This window comes from Terrapene carolina, unplaced genomic scaffold (assembly GCF_002925995.2).
Source record: "Terrapene carolina triunguis isolate 2854851 unplaced genomic scaffold, T_m_triunguis-2.0 Scaffold113, whole genome shotgun sequence".
Lineage (NCBI taxonomy): Eukaryota > Metazoa > Chordata > Testudines > Emydidae > Terrapene > Terrapene triunguis.
The window spans coordinates 18,148,355-18,164,616 of record NW_020664464.1 but is presented as its reverse complement, the minus strand read 5'-3'; the positions used below and the strand labels follow the sequence as shown (position 1 = coordinate 18,164,616).

The following is a 16,262-nucleotide window of genomic DNA, read 5'->3' as shown; positions in this document are numbered from 1 at the left end:
ACAGCTATGCTATATAACTACTGGGTTTGCTTGATGTTAATAACAGTGTTGGTACCACACAGCAGAATCAGAGCTGTGTATGCAAAATGAGAGAGAATGTGTGTCATGAATAGAGCAAGTGGAATGAGATGTTACTCTTGAGAGTTCCTGTTGAGACTGCATGCTGACTGTGATTCAGCTACAGAATGAAACCAAATTTTGCCCTGTGAAACCACCTCACCCAGCTGTCTTTAAGAGAATCTTCTCTTTTGAAGATTACTCAAGAAATATGTCAGACTCACTATATTTTTATGTATCTGTTTTCCAGGAGGATACACACATCAATATCGAGAGTGATCAGCATAAAAACAAACAAGACTCAGTAGCTGAGAGAACATTCTTAAAAGGGTAATTATTTTTTTTTTTAATGAGCAAGTTTTCCACCCATTTCAGCCCCACTCCAAGCAAAAATTTGCCAATGTCTCAGCCTCCTGCATGACAGGCCAAAATTCAGCTGCCACATTACTAAGCCAGGCAGTCCTTTGTATCTCCTAGTAATTTGTGTATTGAAAAAACTACATTATATTTAAAATTATTATGCCTTGCAACTGACGTATATGATCATGGAACTGAGCATGTGATTATGATCAGGAATCTTTGCAAATTAGAGAAGCTAATATTTTTACATAAACTAGATTTGCCCGTTTGATCCAACAGCACCACTTTTGCATAGGAGCTTATATAATAGTTGAGCCTGTTAATGGATTCCTACTGAAAGTTCAAGATTCATCATTGCCATGCATACTATATAGTAATTCACACCAGTGCAAAGTAGATATAAACCACTACCATCCGGATTCGGTAGTGTTTTACACTACTTTGCACAGGTGTCAGTGATTACACAATGAATTGAGCTGATAGTCCCTGTGTGTGTACATCCAATCTCCATAAAAGAGGTTCCTGAGCTTGAGATAAAATACTGACTTTTGAATTAACATGCTTCTGCCATATTGGGATGGGAGAAGTTTTCATATAAGCACATTGTGCTCTGCTTTACTCTTTCCTTCCATTTCTATCACGGCTTTGTTACGTATTGTCTTCACAACTTTCAGTTTTGAATCTCAGTCTTCCTGTTTTATAATTCAGCAAGCTCTAGAAACTCAGCTGCTGGGTAGCCAGGTATTTTGAATTTATCTCATTCAAACTGGGTTACTCGACCTGGCCATGTGCATGTAAAATTACCTAATTTATATGCACAAGTTGGGAATTTGGATCCATAAATTAAGTATATGCATAAAATATGCATTACACACTTAACTTGGAAAACCAGGCCCATAATTTGGTCACTTTCACAAGCAGTCATAACATTAAAATATTTATCTTAAGCAGTTAGCATTAGTTTTTATGCCACACAACTTGTAAAGTAATTAACTATTTTTACATAATCAAATGAACTATTCTTCTCTAGTCACTCCTCCCTGCTCTTTGGAAATTTGTGGTTTTACTAGCATTTATGAAACTATTGCCCATTTTAAACTTTTAGGGCCATGTTAAAAAAAAAAGGGTGGAAATCGCTGTAATTGTGAGTGCAAATTAAGCATTTGAGTGTCTAAATGACCATTTGCAATTACCATAGTTGTGTGTACAAACGAAGCATCTGCAAACACGCAGTTGTGTGCACATTTTTGAGCAGAGACTCCCATTCTCAGAATCAGGCCCTTAAAGTTTAGAATGTTAGAATCATAGAACTGGAAGGGACTTTGAGAGGTCATCTAATCCACTCCCTTGCACTCGTGGCAAGACTAATTATCTAGACCATCCCTGACAGGTGTTTGTCTAACCGGCTCTTAAAAATCTCCAATGATGGAGATTCCACAACCTCCCTAGGGAATTTATTCCAGTGCTTAACCATCCTGACAGTAGGAAGTTTTTCCTAATGTTCAACCTAAACGTCCCTTGCTGCAATTCAAGCCCATTGCTTCTTGTCCGATCCTCAGAGGTTAAGAAGAATAATTTTTCTTCCTCCTCTTTGTAACAAACTTTTATGTACTTGAAAACTGTTATGTCCCCTCTCAGTCTTCTCTTTTCCAGACTAAACAAACCCAATTTTTTCAATCTTCCCCCATAGGTCATGTTTTCTAGACCTTTAATCATTTTTGTTGCTCTTCTCTGAACTCTCTCCAATTTGTCCACATCCTTCCTGAAATGTGGTGCCCAGAACTGGACACAATACTCCAGTTGAGGCATAATCAGAGTGGATTAGAGCGGAAGAATTACTTCTTATGTCTTGCTTACAACACTCCTGCTAATACATCCCAGAATGAGGTTCAATTTTTTTGCAACAGCGTTACACTCTTGACTCATATTTAGCTTGTGGTCCACTATGACCCCCCAGATCCCTTTCTGCAGTACTCCTTCCTAGGCAGTCATTTCCTATTTTTTATGTGTGCAACTGATTGTTCCTTCCTAAATGGAGTACTTTGCATTTGTCCTTATTGAATTTCATCCTACAGTATTTACTTGAGACCATTTCTCATCCAGATCATTTTGAATTTTAATCCTATCCTCCAAAGCACTTGCAACCCCTCCCAGCCTGGTATCGTCCGCAAACGTTATAAGTGTACTCTCTATGCCATTATCTAAATCATTGATGAAGATATTGAACAGAACCAGACCCAGAACTGATCCCTGATTCCTGCGGGGCCCCACTCATTATGCCTTCCAGCATGACTATGAACCACTGATTACTCTCTGGGAACGGTTTTCCAACCAGTTTTGCACCCACCTTATAGTAGCTCCATTGCATTTCCCTAGTTTGTTTATGAGAAGGTCACGCGAGACAGTATCAAAAGCTTTACTAAAGTCAAGATATACCACGTCTACCTCTTCCCCCCCCATCCACAAGGCTTGTTACCCTGTCAAAGAAAGCTATCAGGTTGGTTTGACATGATTTGTTTTTGACAAATCCATGCTGACTGTTACTTATCACCTTATTATCTTCTAAATGTTTGCAAATTGATTGCTTAATTATTTGCTCCATTATCTTTCCGGGTACAGAAGTTAAGCTGACTTGTCTGTAATTCCCTGGGTTGTCCTTTTTCCCTTTTTATATATGGGCACTATATTTGCCCTTTTCCAGTCTTCTGGAATCTCTCCTGTCTTCAATACTTCTCAAAGATAATCGCTAATGGCTCATATATCTCCTCAGTCAGCTCCTTGAGTATTCTAAGATGCATTTCATCAGGCCCTGGTGACCTGAAGACATCTAATTTGTCCAAGTAATTTTTAACTTGTTCTTTCCCTATTTTAGCCTCTTCTGATCCTACCTCTTTTTCACTGGCATTCACTACGTTAGACGTCCAATCACCACCAACCTTCTTGGTGAAAACCCGAACAAAGAATAGTAATGAATCTATAATAGGTAGGAGTGGAAAGATGAGTAAGGGCAAAGAAGATGAAGGGCACATGTTTAGGAAGTTATTAATTCTGATTTATTTATAATACCATTGAAAGTTCCAAAATAATTAAGTTTTATCCACAGTGCTTTATTATTGTTCTCCAGGTCATTTTGTTCTTCCATCCGCAGCTCAATATAATTACTTGCAGTAAAGAAATCTCTATTTACACAGTAATCCAAAGAGCACTTTGCTTCACTTGAATTACTCTGAAGCTAGCTTTTGATGTCACTGAACATAGAGTGGGAGTAGAATATCAGGCATTCAGTGGGGGTAGTGGTATGTCTATAAAATTGTTATTCGTGAATTAAAACTTCAAGATGGACCTAACATTTAGCCTGACTTTTTTCCTGTGTTCTTGAAAAGTCCATTCATTATGTGTCCTTTATTTTGAAGGCCAATGCCTCACTGATTTATTTAAAAAAAAAAAAAAAATCACTGCCAATAGCCAAGCATTCCTGTGTCGCAAGCCTTGAAACAAATCAATCCATTAACAACAACATATACAAGGAGGAGGAAAAAAAATTGCTTTTCTTAACCTCTGAGGATAGGACAAGAAGCAATGGGCTTAAATTGTAGCAATGGCGGTTTAGGTTGGACATTACGAAAAACTTCCTAACTGTCAGGGTGGTTAAGTACTGGAATAAATTGCTTAGGGAGGTTATGAATCCCCGTCATTGGAGATTTTTAAGAGCAGGTTAGACAAATACCCGTCAGGAATGGTCTAGATAATTAGTCCTGCCATGAGTGCAGGGGACTGGACTCGATGCCCTCTCGAGGTCATAGAATCATAGAATATCAGGGTTGGAAGGGACCTCAGGAGGTCATCTAGTCCAACTTCCTGCTCAAAGCAAGACCAATCCCCAACTAAATCATCCCAGCCAGGGCTTTATCAAGCCTGACCTTAAAAACCTCTAAGGAAGGAGATTCCACCACCTCCCTAGGTAACCCATTCCAGTGCTTCACCACCCTCCTAGTCAAAAAGTTTTTCCTAATATCCAACCTAAACCTCCCCCACAGCAACTTGAGACCATTACTCCTTGTTCTGTCATCTGCTACCACTGAGAAGAGTCTAGATCCACCCTCTTTGGAGCCCCCTTTCAGGTAACTGAAAGAAGCTATCAAATTCCTCCTCATTCTTCTCTTCTGCAGACTAAACAATCCCAATTCCCTCAGCCTCTTCTCATAAGTCATGTGCTCCATCCTTCTAATCATTTTTGTTGCCCTCCACTGGACTCTTTCTAATTTTTCCACATCCTTCTTGTAGTGTGGGGCCCAAAACTGGACACAGTACTCAAGATGAGGCCTCACCAATGTCAAATAGAGGGGAATGATCATGTCCCTCGATCTGCTGGCAATGCCCCTACTTATACAGCCCAAAATGCCATTAGCCTTCTTGGCAACAAGGGCACACTGTCAACTCATATCCAGCTTCTCGTCCACTGTAACCCCTAGGTCCTTTTCTGCAGAACTGCTACCTAGCCATTCAGTCCCTAGTCTGTAGCAGTGCATGGGATTCTTCCGTCCTAAGTGCAGGACTCTGCACTTGTCCTTGTTGAACCTCATCAGATTTCTTTTGGCCCAATCCTCTAATTTGTCTAGGTCCCTCTGTATCCTATCCCTACCCTCCAGCGTATCTACCACTCCTCCCAGTTTAGTGTCATCTGCAAACTTCCTGAGGGTACAGTCCATGCCATCCTCCAGATCATTAATGAAGATATTGAACAAAACCAGCCCCAGGACCGACCCTTGGGGCACTCCGCTTGATACCGGCTGCCAACTAGACATGGAGCCATTGATCACTACCCGTTGAGCCCTACGATCTAGCCAGCTTTCTATCCACCTTATAATCCATTCATCCAGCCCATACTTCTTTAACTTGGCAGCAAGAATACTGTGGGAGACCATATCAAAAGCTTTGCTAAAGTCAAGGAATAACACGTCCACTGCTTTCCCCTGATCCACAGAGCCAGTTATCTCGTCATAGAAGGCAATTAGGTTAGTCAGGCATGACTTGCCATTGATGAATCCATGCTGACTGTTCCTGAAGGTCTTGAGAACATGACCTATGAAGCAAGGCTGAAAGAATTGGGTTTGTTTAGTTTGGAAAAGAGAAGACTGAGAGGGGACATGATAGCAGTTTTCAGGTATCTAAAAGGGTGTCATAAGGAGGAGGGAGAAAACTTGTTCACCTTAGCCTCTGAGGATAGAACAAGAAGCAATGGGCTTAAACTGCAGCAAGGGAGGTCTAGGTTGGACATTAGGAAAAGGTTCCTAACTGTCAGGGTGGTTAAACACTGGAATAAATTGCCTAGGGAGGTTGTGGAATCTCCATCTCTGGAGATATTTAAGAGTAGGTTAGATAAATGTCTATCAGGGATGGTCTAGACAGTATTTGGTGCTGCCATGCGGGCAGGGGACTGGACTCGATGACCTCTCGAGGTCCCTTCCAGTCCTAGAATCTATGAATCTATGATCACTTTCCTCTCCTCTAAGTGCTTCAGCATTGATTCCTTGAGGACCTGCCCCATGATTTTTCCAGGGACTGAGGTGAGGCTGACTAGCCTGTAGTTCCCCAGATCCTCCTCCTTCCCTTTTTTAAAGATGAGCACTACATTAGCCTTTTTCCAGTCATCCGGGACCTCCCCCGATCGCCATGAGTTTTCAAAGATAATGGCCAATGGCTCTGTAATCACATCTGCCAACTCCTTTAGCACCCTGGGATGCACTGGGGGAGTCAAAGTCTGCTTTTCTGAAGTCCAGGGTCCATATTCTGCTGCTCTCCTTTCTTCCTTGTGTCAGGATCCTGAACTCGACCATCTCATGGTCACTGCCTCCCAGGTTCCCATCCACTTTTGCTTCCCCTACTAATTCTTCCCTGTTTGTGAGCAGCAGGTCAAGAAGAGCTCTGCCCCTAGTTGGTTCCTCCTTGCACTTGCACCAGGAAATTGTCCCCTACACTTTCCAAAAACTTCCTGGATTGTCTGTGCACCGCTGTATTGCTCTCCCAGCAGATATCAGGGTGATTGAAGTCTCCCATGAGAACCAGGGCCTGCGATCTAGTAACTTCTGTTAGTTGTCGGAAGAAAGCCTCATCCACCTCATCCCCCTGGTCTGGTGGTCCATAGCAGACTCTCACCACAACATCACCCTTGTTGCTCACACTTCTAAACTTAATCCAGAGGTTTTTCTGTGGTTTCATACCGGAGCTCTGAGCAATCATACTGCTCTCTTACATACAATGCAACTCCCCCACCTTTTCTGCCCTGCCTGTTCTTCCTGAACAGTTTATATCCATCCATGACAGTACTCCAGTCATGTGAGTTATCCCACTAAGTCTCTGTTATTCCAATCAGATCATAATTCCTTGACTGTAACAGGACTTCCAGTTCCCCCTGCTTGTTTCCCAGGCTTCTTGCATTTGTTTATAGGCACTTAAGATAACTCACTGATCATCCTGCTTTCTCAATATGAGGCAGGAGTCCTCCCCTGCTCATGCTTCCTCCCGGTATCCCACTTCCCCACTTACCTCAGGGCTTTGGTCTTCCTGGTGAACCTAGTTTAAAGCCCTCCTCACTCGGTTAGCCAGCCTGCTTGCGAAGAGGCTCTTCCCTCTCTTTGTTAGGTGGAGCCCGTCTCTGCCTAGCACTCCTCCTTCTTGGGACACCATCCCATTGTCAAAGAATCCAAAGCCTTCTCTCCGACACCACCCGCGTAGCCATTCGTTGACTTCCACGATTCGACGGTCTCTACCCAGGCCTTTTCCTTCCACAGGGAGGATGGACGATAACACCACTTGCGCCCCACCTGGAACAAAGCACTCCCAATTCACACTTTTCAAACAATCAAGCAGTTATATGATTCTATGATTGCATAGACAGTATAATGTATACTCCACCAGTTAGGCATTTTATGGATTATATACCAGCAGGACACTATTGAGGTGCATCTTCTAGGAGATAAATGCAAGTAAGAATAGTATCAAAGGGGTAGCCGTGTTAGTCTGGATCTGTAAAAGCAGCAAAGAGTCCTGTGGCACCTTATAGACTAACAGACGATTAGTCTGTTACGTCTGTTAGTCTATAAGGTGCCACAGGACTCTTTGCTGCTTTTGCAAGTAAGAATAGTGATTTGTATAGCTACTTGTAGCAAAGCGACGACTCACCGGCACGGTGCCTCCTGATGGTCATCCTGGGAATTAGCTCTCCAGCATATGGAATGCCCTCTGCAGACCGGTGTCTCACCTGCCGCTGGCCCCCTGTCCCTCTCAGACCCTGGTGCCCTTTACCTCGAGGTTCTGCCCCAGCAGTACCCCACCACACTCTGGGTCTTCCCTCTCAGGGGAACCCCCAACCCTCTAAACCCACCTTGCCTCAGTGGCTACTGCCAGTCGTCATCTAGCCCCTCTCACTGGGGAAAACTGCAGTCTGTAAAGGCCACTCATCACTGGTAAGGGGTTAGGACCTGCTGCCTTTGCCTATCCCCAGGCTGCCCCTCTGCAGCCCCAGTACCTTTTCATAGGCCTTCATCAAGGCCTGCAGCCTGGGGGTTTACCAGGCTGGAGCTCCCCAGCTCCCCTTGCCCTTCCCCAGCACTGCTCCACTTCAGGTACCTTGCTCCCAGCAGGGCTAGAGTGAGACTCCCCCAGCTCCTGGGCTCCAGCCCTCTTAGAAGGGCCAGGTGGGCCCTAATTGTCGAGCTGGCCACAGCTGTGGCTGCTATTCCAATCAGCCTAGCTTGGCTGTTTTAACCCTTGTTCTCCAGGAGTGGGGCAGCTGCCCCACTACACTACTGATAACCTTAATTTTAACGAACTCTATGTTCTAAAAGCGCCTTTTTAAAAATGACCATTCTTATTCAATAGATCTACTACCTGTTCCAAATAAGTAAAGTATTTAAGCACATGCTTATCTTTTAAGGTAAAGTTTACAGGAATAGCATTCAGAAAATGACATCTGTACTTATGACGTGAGCAGACTTGATAAGGAATCATTTATATAAGGGGATTCTAAGATTATCACTCTGAGTGTCAATGTGAAGCAATGGAAACAGCTACTAGCATGATTGAGAGCTCTTTTTGTTCAGAATATCACCAGGTTCAGGCATCAGTGGGATTCATGGTCTATTACTGTTACATTTTTAATTTCTCAGTCATTTTGGCTTTTTTACACTTTACACATTACACCCATACAACCAGATCGGCTTTCAGTTCTTTGAGAGATAATGAACTAGAACCCCAAGATGCTATTCTTCCAAAGGAAGAACATCTCAGAGTAAAATTACCCATTTATTATCTGTGTGTTTATTCAATATTCAATTGTTTTAAGGAGCCTGGATGCTAACATGATAGGCACTTAAATAAATAAGTAATCAAACCTAACCCATTAAGCAAATGATGTAGGGGCAAAAGAGATTGTAAGAAAATACAATTTTATGATCTCTGAGTTAGAATCAACAGTAAGGATAATTTGTAGAATTATACAAAATATCTTGAGAATATACTGTAACAGAGCAGATTTTGTTCCACTATACAATAAACGAAGAAGCATAAGAACGGCCATACTGGGTCAGACCAATGGTCCATCTAGCCCAGTATCCTGTCTTCCGACAGTGGCTAATGCCAGGTGCCCCAGAGGGAATGAACAGAACAGGCAATCATCAAGTGATCCATCCCCTGTCGCCCATTCTCAGCTTTTGGCAAACAGAAGCTAGGGACATCATCCCTGCCCAACCTGGCTACTAGCCATTGATGGACCTATCCTCCATGAATTTATATAGTTCTTTTTTGAACCCGCTTATAGTCTTGGCCTTCACAACATCATCTGGCAAAGAGTTCCACGGGTTGACTGTATCCTTTCATGACCATACCCTATCTTAACTATCTATTACTAAGTTGTAAAATAAATCTGTCGATTACTATATCACTGTAAGAATACACCATAGCAGGTAATCGCTAATAATCTTTAATTCTTTCACCAACAATTAAAATTGATAAGGCTGTTCTGTCTTATATATGCGTCTTTCCCTTCAGCTTTCTTTCCTTTTCCTTTACCTAATCTCTTTGCAGAGGCTTAGTGGGTAACTTAACGTCCTATCAAATAATAGCTATAATTTGTATGGCAATAGAAATTCCAGTAATAAAACTGACATGTCAGAAGCAAAAAACATTTATCAAAGACCTGCTACTGTTTGACCTGGTGAGCAAACTTGTTCCTAATCTGTTGTTTGAGTGCTAATCTGAACTAAATAAAAATGAATCACATTACAGTGGCATGTGCCATTTCGTGTTTCTTTTAAATTAATCATTATTTACCACAGCATAAGGAGAAAGCTCATGCTAAATTTCACTGCATATTTGACTCCAGCTGCATCTGTTTACCATGTGAATACAGTTTGGAAAGTTATTATCCTTAAATATATCTTTGCTTTTCTAGTCTAATGGTTGTCAGGAACTGACTTAGAGAGTCATATCTGTAGCTGTGAATTCTTTCCAAGCTTACACAAAGCTTAGGTGATTGTCTAGCTCAGCGATTCTCAACCCGCAGCCCACGGGCTGCTTGCAGACCAATCAGCACGCATCTGCGGCCCCATGACATCCTCAGGGCCATATAGGTAGTATATATATTCTGTGGTGGCCCACATAACACACAGAGAGCTGCACCACTGGTCTAGACACACACTTTGTACCACCATATATCATATTCATGAAAATCTGGGGTGAATTCATTCCCTTACACTGTTCTTCCCTTACATCTTAGTGCACCATGGTAAAATCCCATGGCATTCACTACAGATATGAAAAAAGAACTAAAAATGGGTCACTTAACACCTGGGGAGGGCAGATGCTAAGATACACTCACAGTATTTGGACACACTAGATAATTTTAGCTTCCATATAATCAAAAGTTTGATAAATGTTGAGTGCCTGTAATGATGGGCTATATTTTCAAGAGATCCAGAGTTACTACAATGATTTTGTGCATGGACCTTGGCATTCACAAAAAAACTACACCTTTGCAATAAAGCTCATGATTATTGCAGATGTGCACACAAATCTGGTAATGAGTACACTAATGACTAGTTAAGAGCCTAACTAGTTTATGTTAATTCTATTATCTAATTTCCACACAGTTACAGTAATTGCAGACACAGTACAGTTGTGCATTTACATGTGCATTTTGTGTGGACAGACCCACATCTTAATCTTTCAAAATTTTGGCCCTTTAAGGGTCTCCCAAATCCATTTTCATTCTACTAGTCCAAAGTCAAACAACTAATACTAAAATAGTTCCCAAAAGATAGCCAAGCCTGTCAAAGGAGTTTTATTTTGCACTTTGGAATGCAAAATTAACTCTCTGGCAGTCCAGGAGCTTTGATAGATCTAATGCAATGTTCCTATATGAATTACTCTTCTTTCTGCTTTGGTGGAATTTATTTCTTTGTTCTGTTTGCTTTGGTTGCTTGTGTGTACTTCTAGGTATCTGGAAAGGAAATATGAGGAAGTCTGTGACTTTTGCAAGAAATACAAAACCAGAATTCGATATGTGATATATGGAATTTTAATAGCAGGTACTTTATTTTTTAAAACCATAGGAAATAACTGTACCCTCTTTCAGTTTTACTTTGATTTCAGGCTATGCATGTTTTGCTTTCAATGTTTGAATTAAATAGTGTGAAGTGGAATTTAATTGATATAACATACTGGAAAACTATCAGACATTTCTACAGATAAGAGTCCATCAAATCTTTCTGAATGTTTTTGAGAAGATATAGGAGATTAAAGTGAATTCTAGTCCTGGATAATGGTTTCAGACTGAAATTCTCTGTTTATTCAGCAGACAAGTACAGCAAGAGCAATAATAGTGGAAGCTTCCCAATGCTGTACCACCAATATGCTTCATCTCTGACCTGGACAGACTACATTTAGGGATGAAAAGGGTAGTTCAGTTACTACGTCCATTCAGTGATCAGCTTCTCTGCTGAGACAGTGGGGTCAGTTATCTTAAATTATATCTTCTAGGAACTTGCTTGAGACTACAAATTCCTATACTATACACCACTAAACAGCAATCAGATACTAATGACTTTTAGTTAGTACCAACTTAGACTGGATTCAAATCAGTGTTCTAGAAGTGAAAGGCTCCTTGTCCTATTAACATTCTCCTACCTGAGCCATTCAGTGCCCACGCCAAAGTGTTTCATTATGGAAAGGTCACGCCACAAAGCCTCGGCATTCCAGCATACATAGAGAACTCATTCAAATGGTCCTGTTTGTCCCTCTCCTGATTGTGTAGTAAACTGGGTTGTTCCATTCTGTCCTTTTATGAGCTTCCTTTTGAGGTCCTCCGACCTAAACTCTTTACAGAGGTAAATCCCTGAATGCTTCTCCTTATTTCCACTAATATTTTCCACTTTCATGCATATCGTGGAAGATGGAATAGGCACCATTATTTTTAAATCACTCCATTTGTGCACAGAACACATGCTGCTCCGTAGGATGTTTCACTTTGCCCCAGTGATCAAAGAAACTGCCTTCTTCTAATATATGGTAGGCTTTATTCAGCCAGAAATACATCATGGTAGCCCCTAAAAGCCAATTTTTATTTGGATTACTTGAATACAGGAGCAGAATTATTTCTGTTTAATCTGGGGATTATTGTTTAATGTACACCTTAAATCAGTTGTTATTAGATTCTTCTCTGCTGGTTTCTTTACTTATCCATTCCTCATCCCTGCCCCATGTTCATGAGCCAGGTCTTATCTCATCTCTCCTCCTATCCCATCTGCTAGCTATAGGTTCCAACTATTCTTATTTAACTGCATTGCTCTCCCCTTCCTCATAACTATTTATCCCTGAAATGTTTATAGTGCACACATCAATGTAGTAACTTTGGTATCTACTGTTGCCTCTTACTTCAGCAAAGCCTAGTTTTCTCTCTCTCTCTTTCTCTCCTAGAAATACTTCCTGCCCTCTTACTGGATCTCAGCCTTCAAAACTCCCTTAACTCAACTACAGGGCATTATCCAAATTCTGTGTCTACTTTTGACAACTATTTGCATCACATCACCCCATACTTCTGGCACCAGGCCTGTAATCTGAATGAACATTTACTGGTTTTGTTTTTACATACTACCATATGTAACACTACTAGTGGTGCTTACCTCCTTTGTAAACTGCTTTGAGATTTAAGGATGAATAGTGCTGTTTATTAATTTGGTTTATTATTATTACCTTGCTGCTACCTTAAAAATGGACTTTGCTTTGGCCACACACCAGAACCTCTTTCTCTCCCCACTTCCCAGTGATGGGGTTTGATAGTGACTGAATATGTTGTATGTAATGGCACTGTCCACATTTAAACCAGGAATCAGGAAGCTATCCTTCAGGACAGCACTTAAGCACATGCTTAGCTTCAAGCTCATCCTTAAGTCTCATTGAAATCAAGTGGAACTTAAGTACATGTTCAAGTGCTTTCCTGAATCAGGGCTTTACTTTCCTATTTCCTAATTAAAGCTCAAGTAAGTAAATAGCCATCTGTTGTGTGTTTTGCTTGTTTGCTTTTTTTACAGGACAGATGTAACTGACATACATATGCTTGTTTCCTTGACAGCTTACCTGATGATAGTCATCGCAGCATGTGTCCTGAATTTTCAAAGAGCCCTGGCGCTTTTTGTACTCACTGTTCTAGCCATCTTCTTCATCTGCTGGGATTTTTTAATAGCCAGATATGAAGACAAAATTGCTGAGTTCTTTTCCCCTTGTGAAAGGTTTCTGAAACAACAGTGGTTTTGGCTAAAATGGTAAATGAAACTGGCTTCTTACTTATGCAAAGGGACATAATATCATTAATTTAGCCTTTTAGCTGTTTATAAATTTTATGACTTCACTGCGACCATTTTTTAAAAACCATTTTACTGTTTTCACTGGGAAGTGAATGTAAATGCAAGTTAATAAGCACCCTGAATGACTCTTTCTCCAATATTAGATCACTGGTATTCAAACCATTACTTAGCACTCAAGTTGTGTCAGGTTCCCCATTATAAAGCATAATTCTCAGGGCTTTATACATATCTAAGATGAACAAATTGTTGAAGTCTGAAATGTATTATATCTATATCTAATCTGTCTAGGTACTTGTATGGCCCCATCACTGTGGTATCTGAGCATAATTTTACTCCTCAGGAAACAAACATGTCTACTGTGCAAAATAACATGTTATTAACAAAGCGGTTGGTTATTTGGAGCACTTAGGATCAACTCCTCCTGGCCCCTACCTGGCAGCAAAAGGAATACCACATTAGAGTGATGTGCTGGAGGGGAATCTTAAAGGTTCCCATCCTGTTAAAATCCTGACACAAAAGGGAAAGGAAATTGGCCAAAATTCCTGCCTCTGATGTAGTTCACACCCCTTTCTCAGTTATTCTAGGGCTCAAGAATATTTCTGAAGAGCAATTTTTTTTTCTTTTTTTTTTTGTCTTTGGGAGGGATCTGTTTGCACTTAATAGCGGGGATTTTCAAGTGTTTCTCTGGGGAGAATGCCCCCATACATATGTGCTCATAAAGGGCCTGATTCTTCTCTCATCTATACTGATATAAATCCAGTACTTCACTGGAGTTAATCCTGACTGACACCAGTGTATCCATCCTGTGGTCTTCACACACACACCACTCAATCCAATTATAAAAGTTGAACATTATATTGTCTCCGGGCAGTAAGAACAGAAGTAGTCAGAGTAGAGGCATGTTCACTGGGAGGGAGGGGGCAAAATGGGAACAAGCTGGGAACACCCCCTCTGCCCAGCACTATCCTGGACCCAGAACTGTGCAGGGGAGACCCACACACACTCTGGGGGCAGTAGGATGCAGATGGTGCATGTGGTAGAAAACTGCAGAGAGGAGCCAATCAGACACTCTAGCCAGCAGGGACAGAAGCAGCCAAAGCCAGGACCTCTGGACATTCAGAGAATGTTCTATAGTTTTAACTGGACTTTCTCTGCCCTATGCTAACTGGCTGTTCCTCCAACCCACCTCCCACCCTGTTTCTTTACCTCAGGTTCACTCCACACCTGCCCCTCTACCATCTTCTCCCCTTCCCTGTCTCCCTAACCCCCCTTCCCTTTCTGATCCCCTCCTAAGCAAACCCACCCCAAAAATTAATAAAAAATGTGGCACTAACATGCCATTTTCTGCCATCACATAGTTCACTCTGCTTGTGCATTCTACCCCTTCCCCCACCCTGTGTCTCGTCTGTTTAGATTGTAAGTGCTTCAGGGCAGGGACCATCTTGGGTACTAGCATAATAAGCATGCGGATTAATAACACAGAAGAAGGCTAGTCTAGTGGTTAGGGTACTAGCTTGGACCTGACAAACCTGGGTTCAATTCCGTGCTGATGTGGGACTTTCAGCTTGACTATTGACAAGTCATTTGGTCTGCATGCTTCAGTTCCCCACTGGTACAATGCGGATAACAGTACTGCCCTACCACAGACAGATTTTACGAATGTTTGTGAGGTGTTCAAATAATACAGTAGTGAGGGCCATATAAAATAGATTATCAATATACTGTGTTGATTTACAGTAACTGAGACTCCATCCCTGCACATTTTTTCATGACAAACTATACAAATTTCCAGCCAAGTGCAACTTGTTTGTTGCTTCCTTCTTTGGTTATAGGTATGAGAAGATATTGTTGTTCAAATGGGCTAACGAACAGATTCCGCAATCCCTCCCCCCTCTGCAGGCACATGTACTTCTGATACCTGGGACTTGACACAGGATAATGGGAAAAATTTTAGAGTTGCTTGTTCAAATATTCCCATCACATCATTGCCCTATTGTAAGACCTGCAATACAGACTTTTCTTAATTTTGATTGGTTTGTGCCACACATTTATTCATTTATGTGTAGCTTTTGGCATGTTATTATTGGGCAGACATATTATTTTTTCCTAGGAAACAATTATAGAGAGAGAAAGAATGATCTAATGTCTATGGTGCTAGCCTGGATCTTAAGAGACCCAGGTCCAGCTTCCTGCTCTCTCACAGACTTCCTGTATAATTTGGACAAGCCACTTAGACCCAGATCCTCAAAGTTATTCAGGCTCCTAATTTTTATTAATTTCAGTGGACATTAGGAACCTAAATACCTTTGAGGATCTGGGCCTTAGGCTCTGTGTGCTTCAATTCCCATCTATAAACTGGGGATATTAGCACTTCCGTCTCTCACAGGGCTTTTAGGATACCTACACTGAAGATTTTGAATGGCCCAAAATAGGTACCTAAGATAGTAATAAATAATATGAATAGCTGTGTCTGAGATAAGACAGAGCTAGTCCAAAAATATCTGAAAGTTCAACAAAGTATTTAAAATGGAAACAACAGTTGTGCAAAAAAGCAAAAATATTTTTCCTCTATTTTGGCAGTGATTGGAGAAGGATTCTGGTGGTGGTTTGGTTGTAGGGTGACCAGACATCCCAATATTATCAGGACCGTCCTGATATTAGTGGTTTTGTCTTATACAGGCAACTATTACCCACCCCCCACATCCTGATTTTTCACACTTACTATCTGGTCACCCTATGTGATTGACAGATTTGTATTGTATTCATATTGCTGCTGGGGTAATGTTATCTCTGGCTAATTGCCTATTTATGTAGAGATGTATTTTTAAGAATTTGCCACCGGTGCTCAGAGGCTGGGATGGGTGGTCTTTGATGTAGCAGTATTGATCTAAAAAAATTAAAATAATATAGAAATTGGAGTAATTGATATCTCTTCTTTTTAATCAAGATATTGTGTATGATATTATATTTGTTTCCCTTTTGATA

At 41.2% G+C, this 16,262-nt stretch overlaps 1 protein-coding gene across 2 annotated transcripts in view; it reads left to right on the top strand.

Annotated features, from left to right (window-relative positions):
• Window positions 1–16,262, top strand: part of SLC28A3 (solute carrier family 28 member 3) — a 65,160-nt gene that overhangs the window by 17,073 nt on the left and 31,825 nt on the right. For both annotated transcript variants that reach the window (XM_024196075.2, XM_024196076.2), the window contains exons 3-5: window positions 308–387; window positions 10,912–11,003; window positions 13,046–13,235. In XM_024196075.2, the coding sequence (XP_024051843.1) occupies window positions 308–387; window positions 10,912–11,003; window positions 13,046–13,235 (362 nt within the window). The remainder of the gene's footprint in view (window positions 1–307; window positions 388–10,911; window positions 11,004–13,045; window positions 13,236–16,262) is intronic.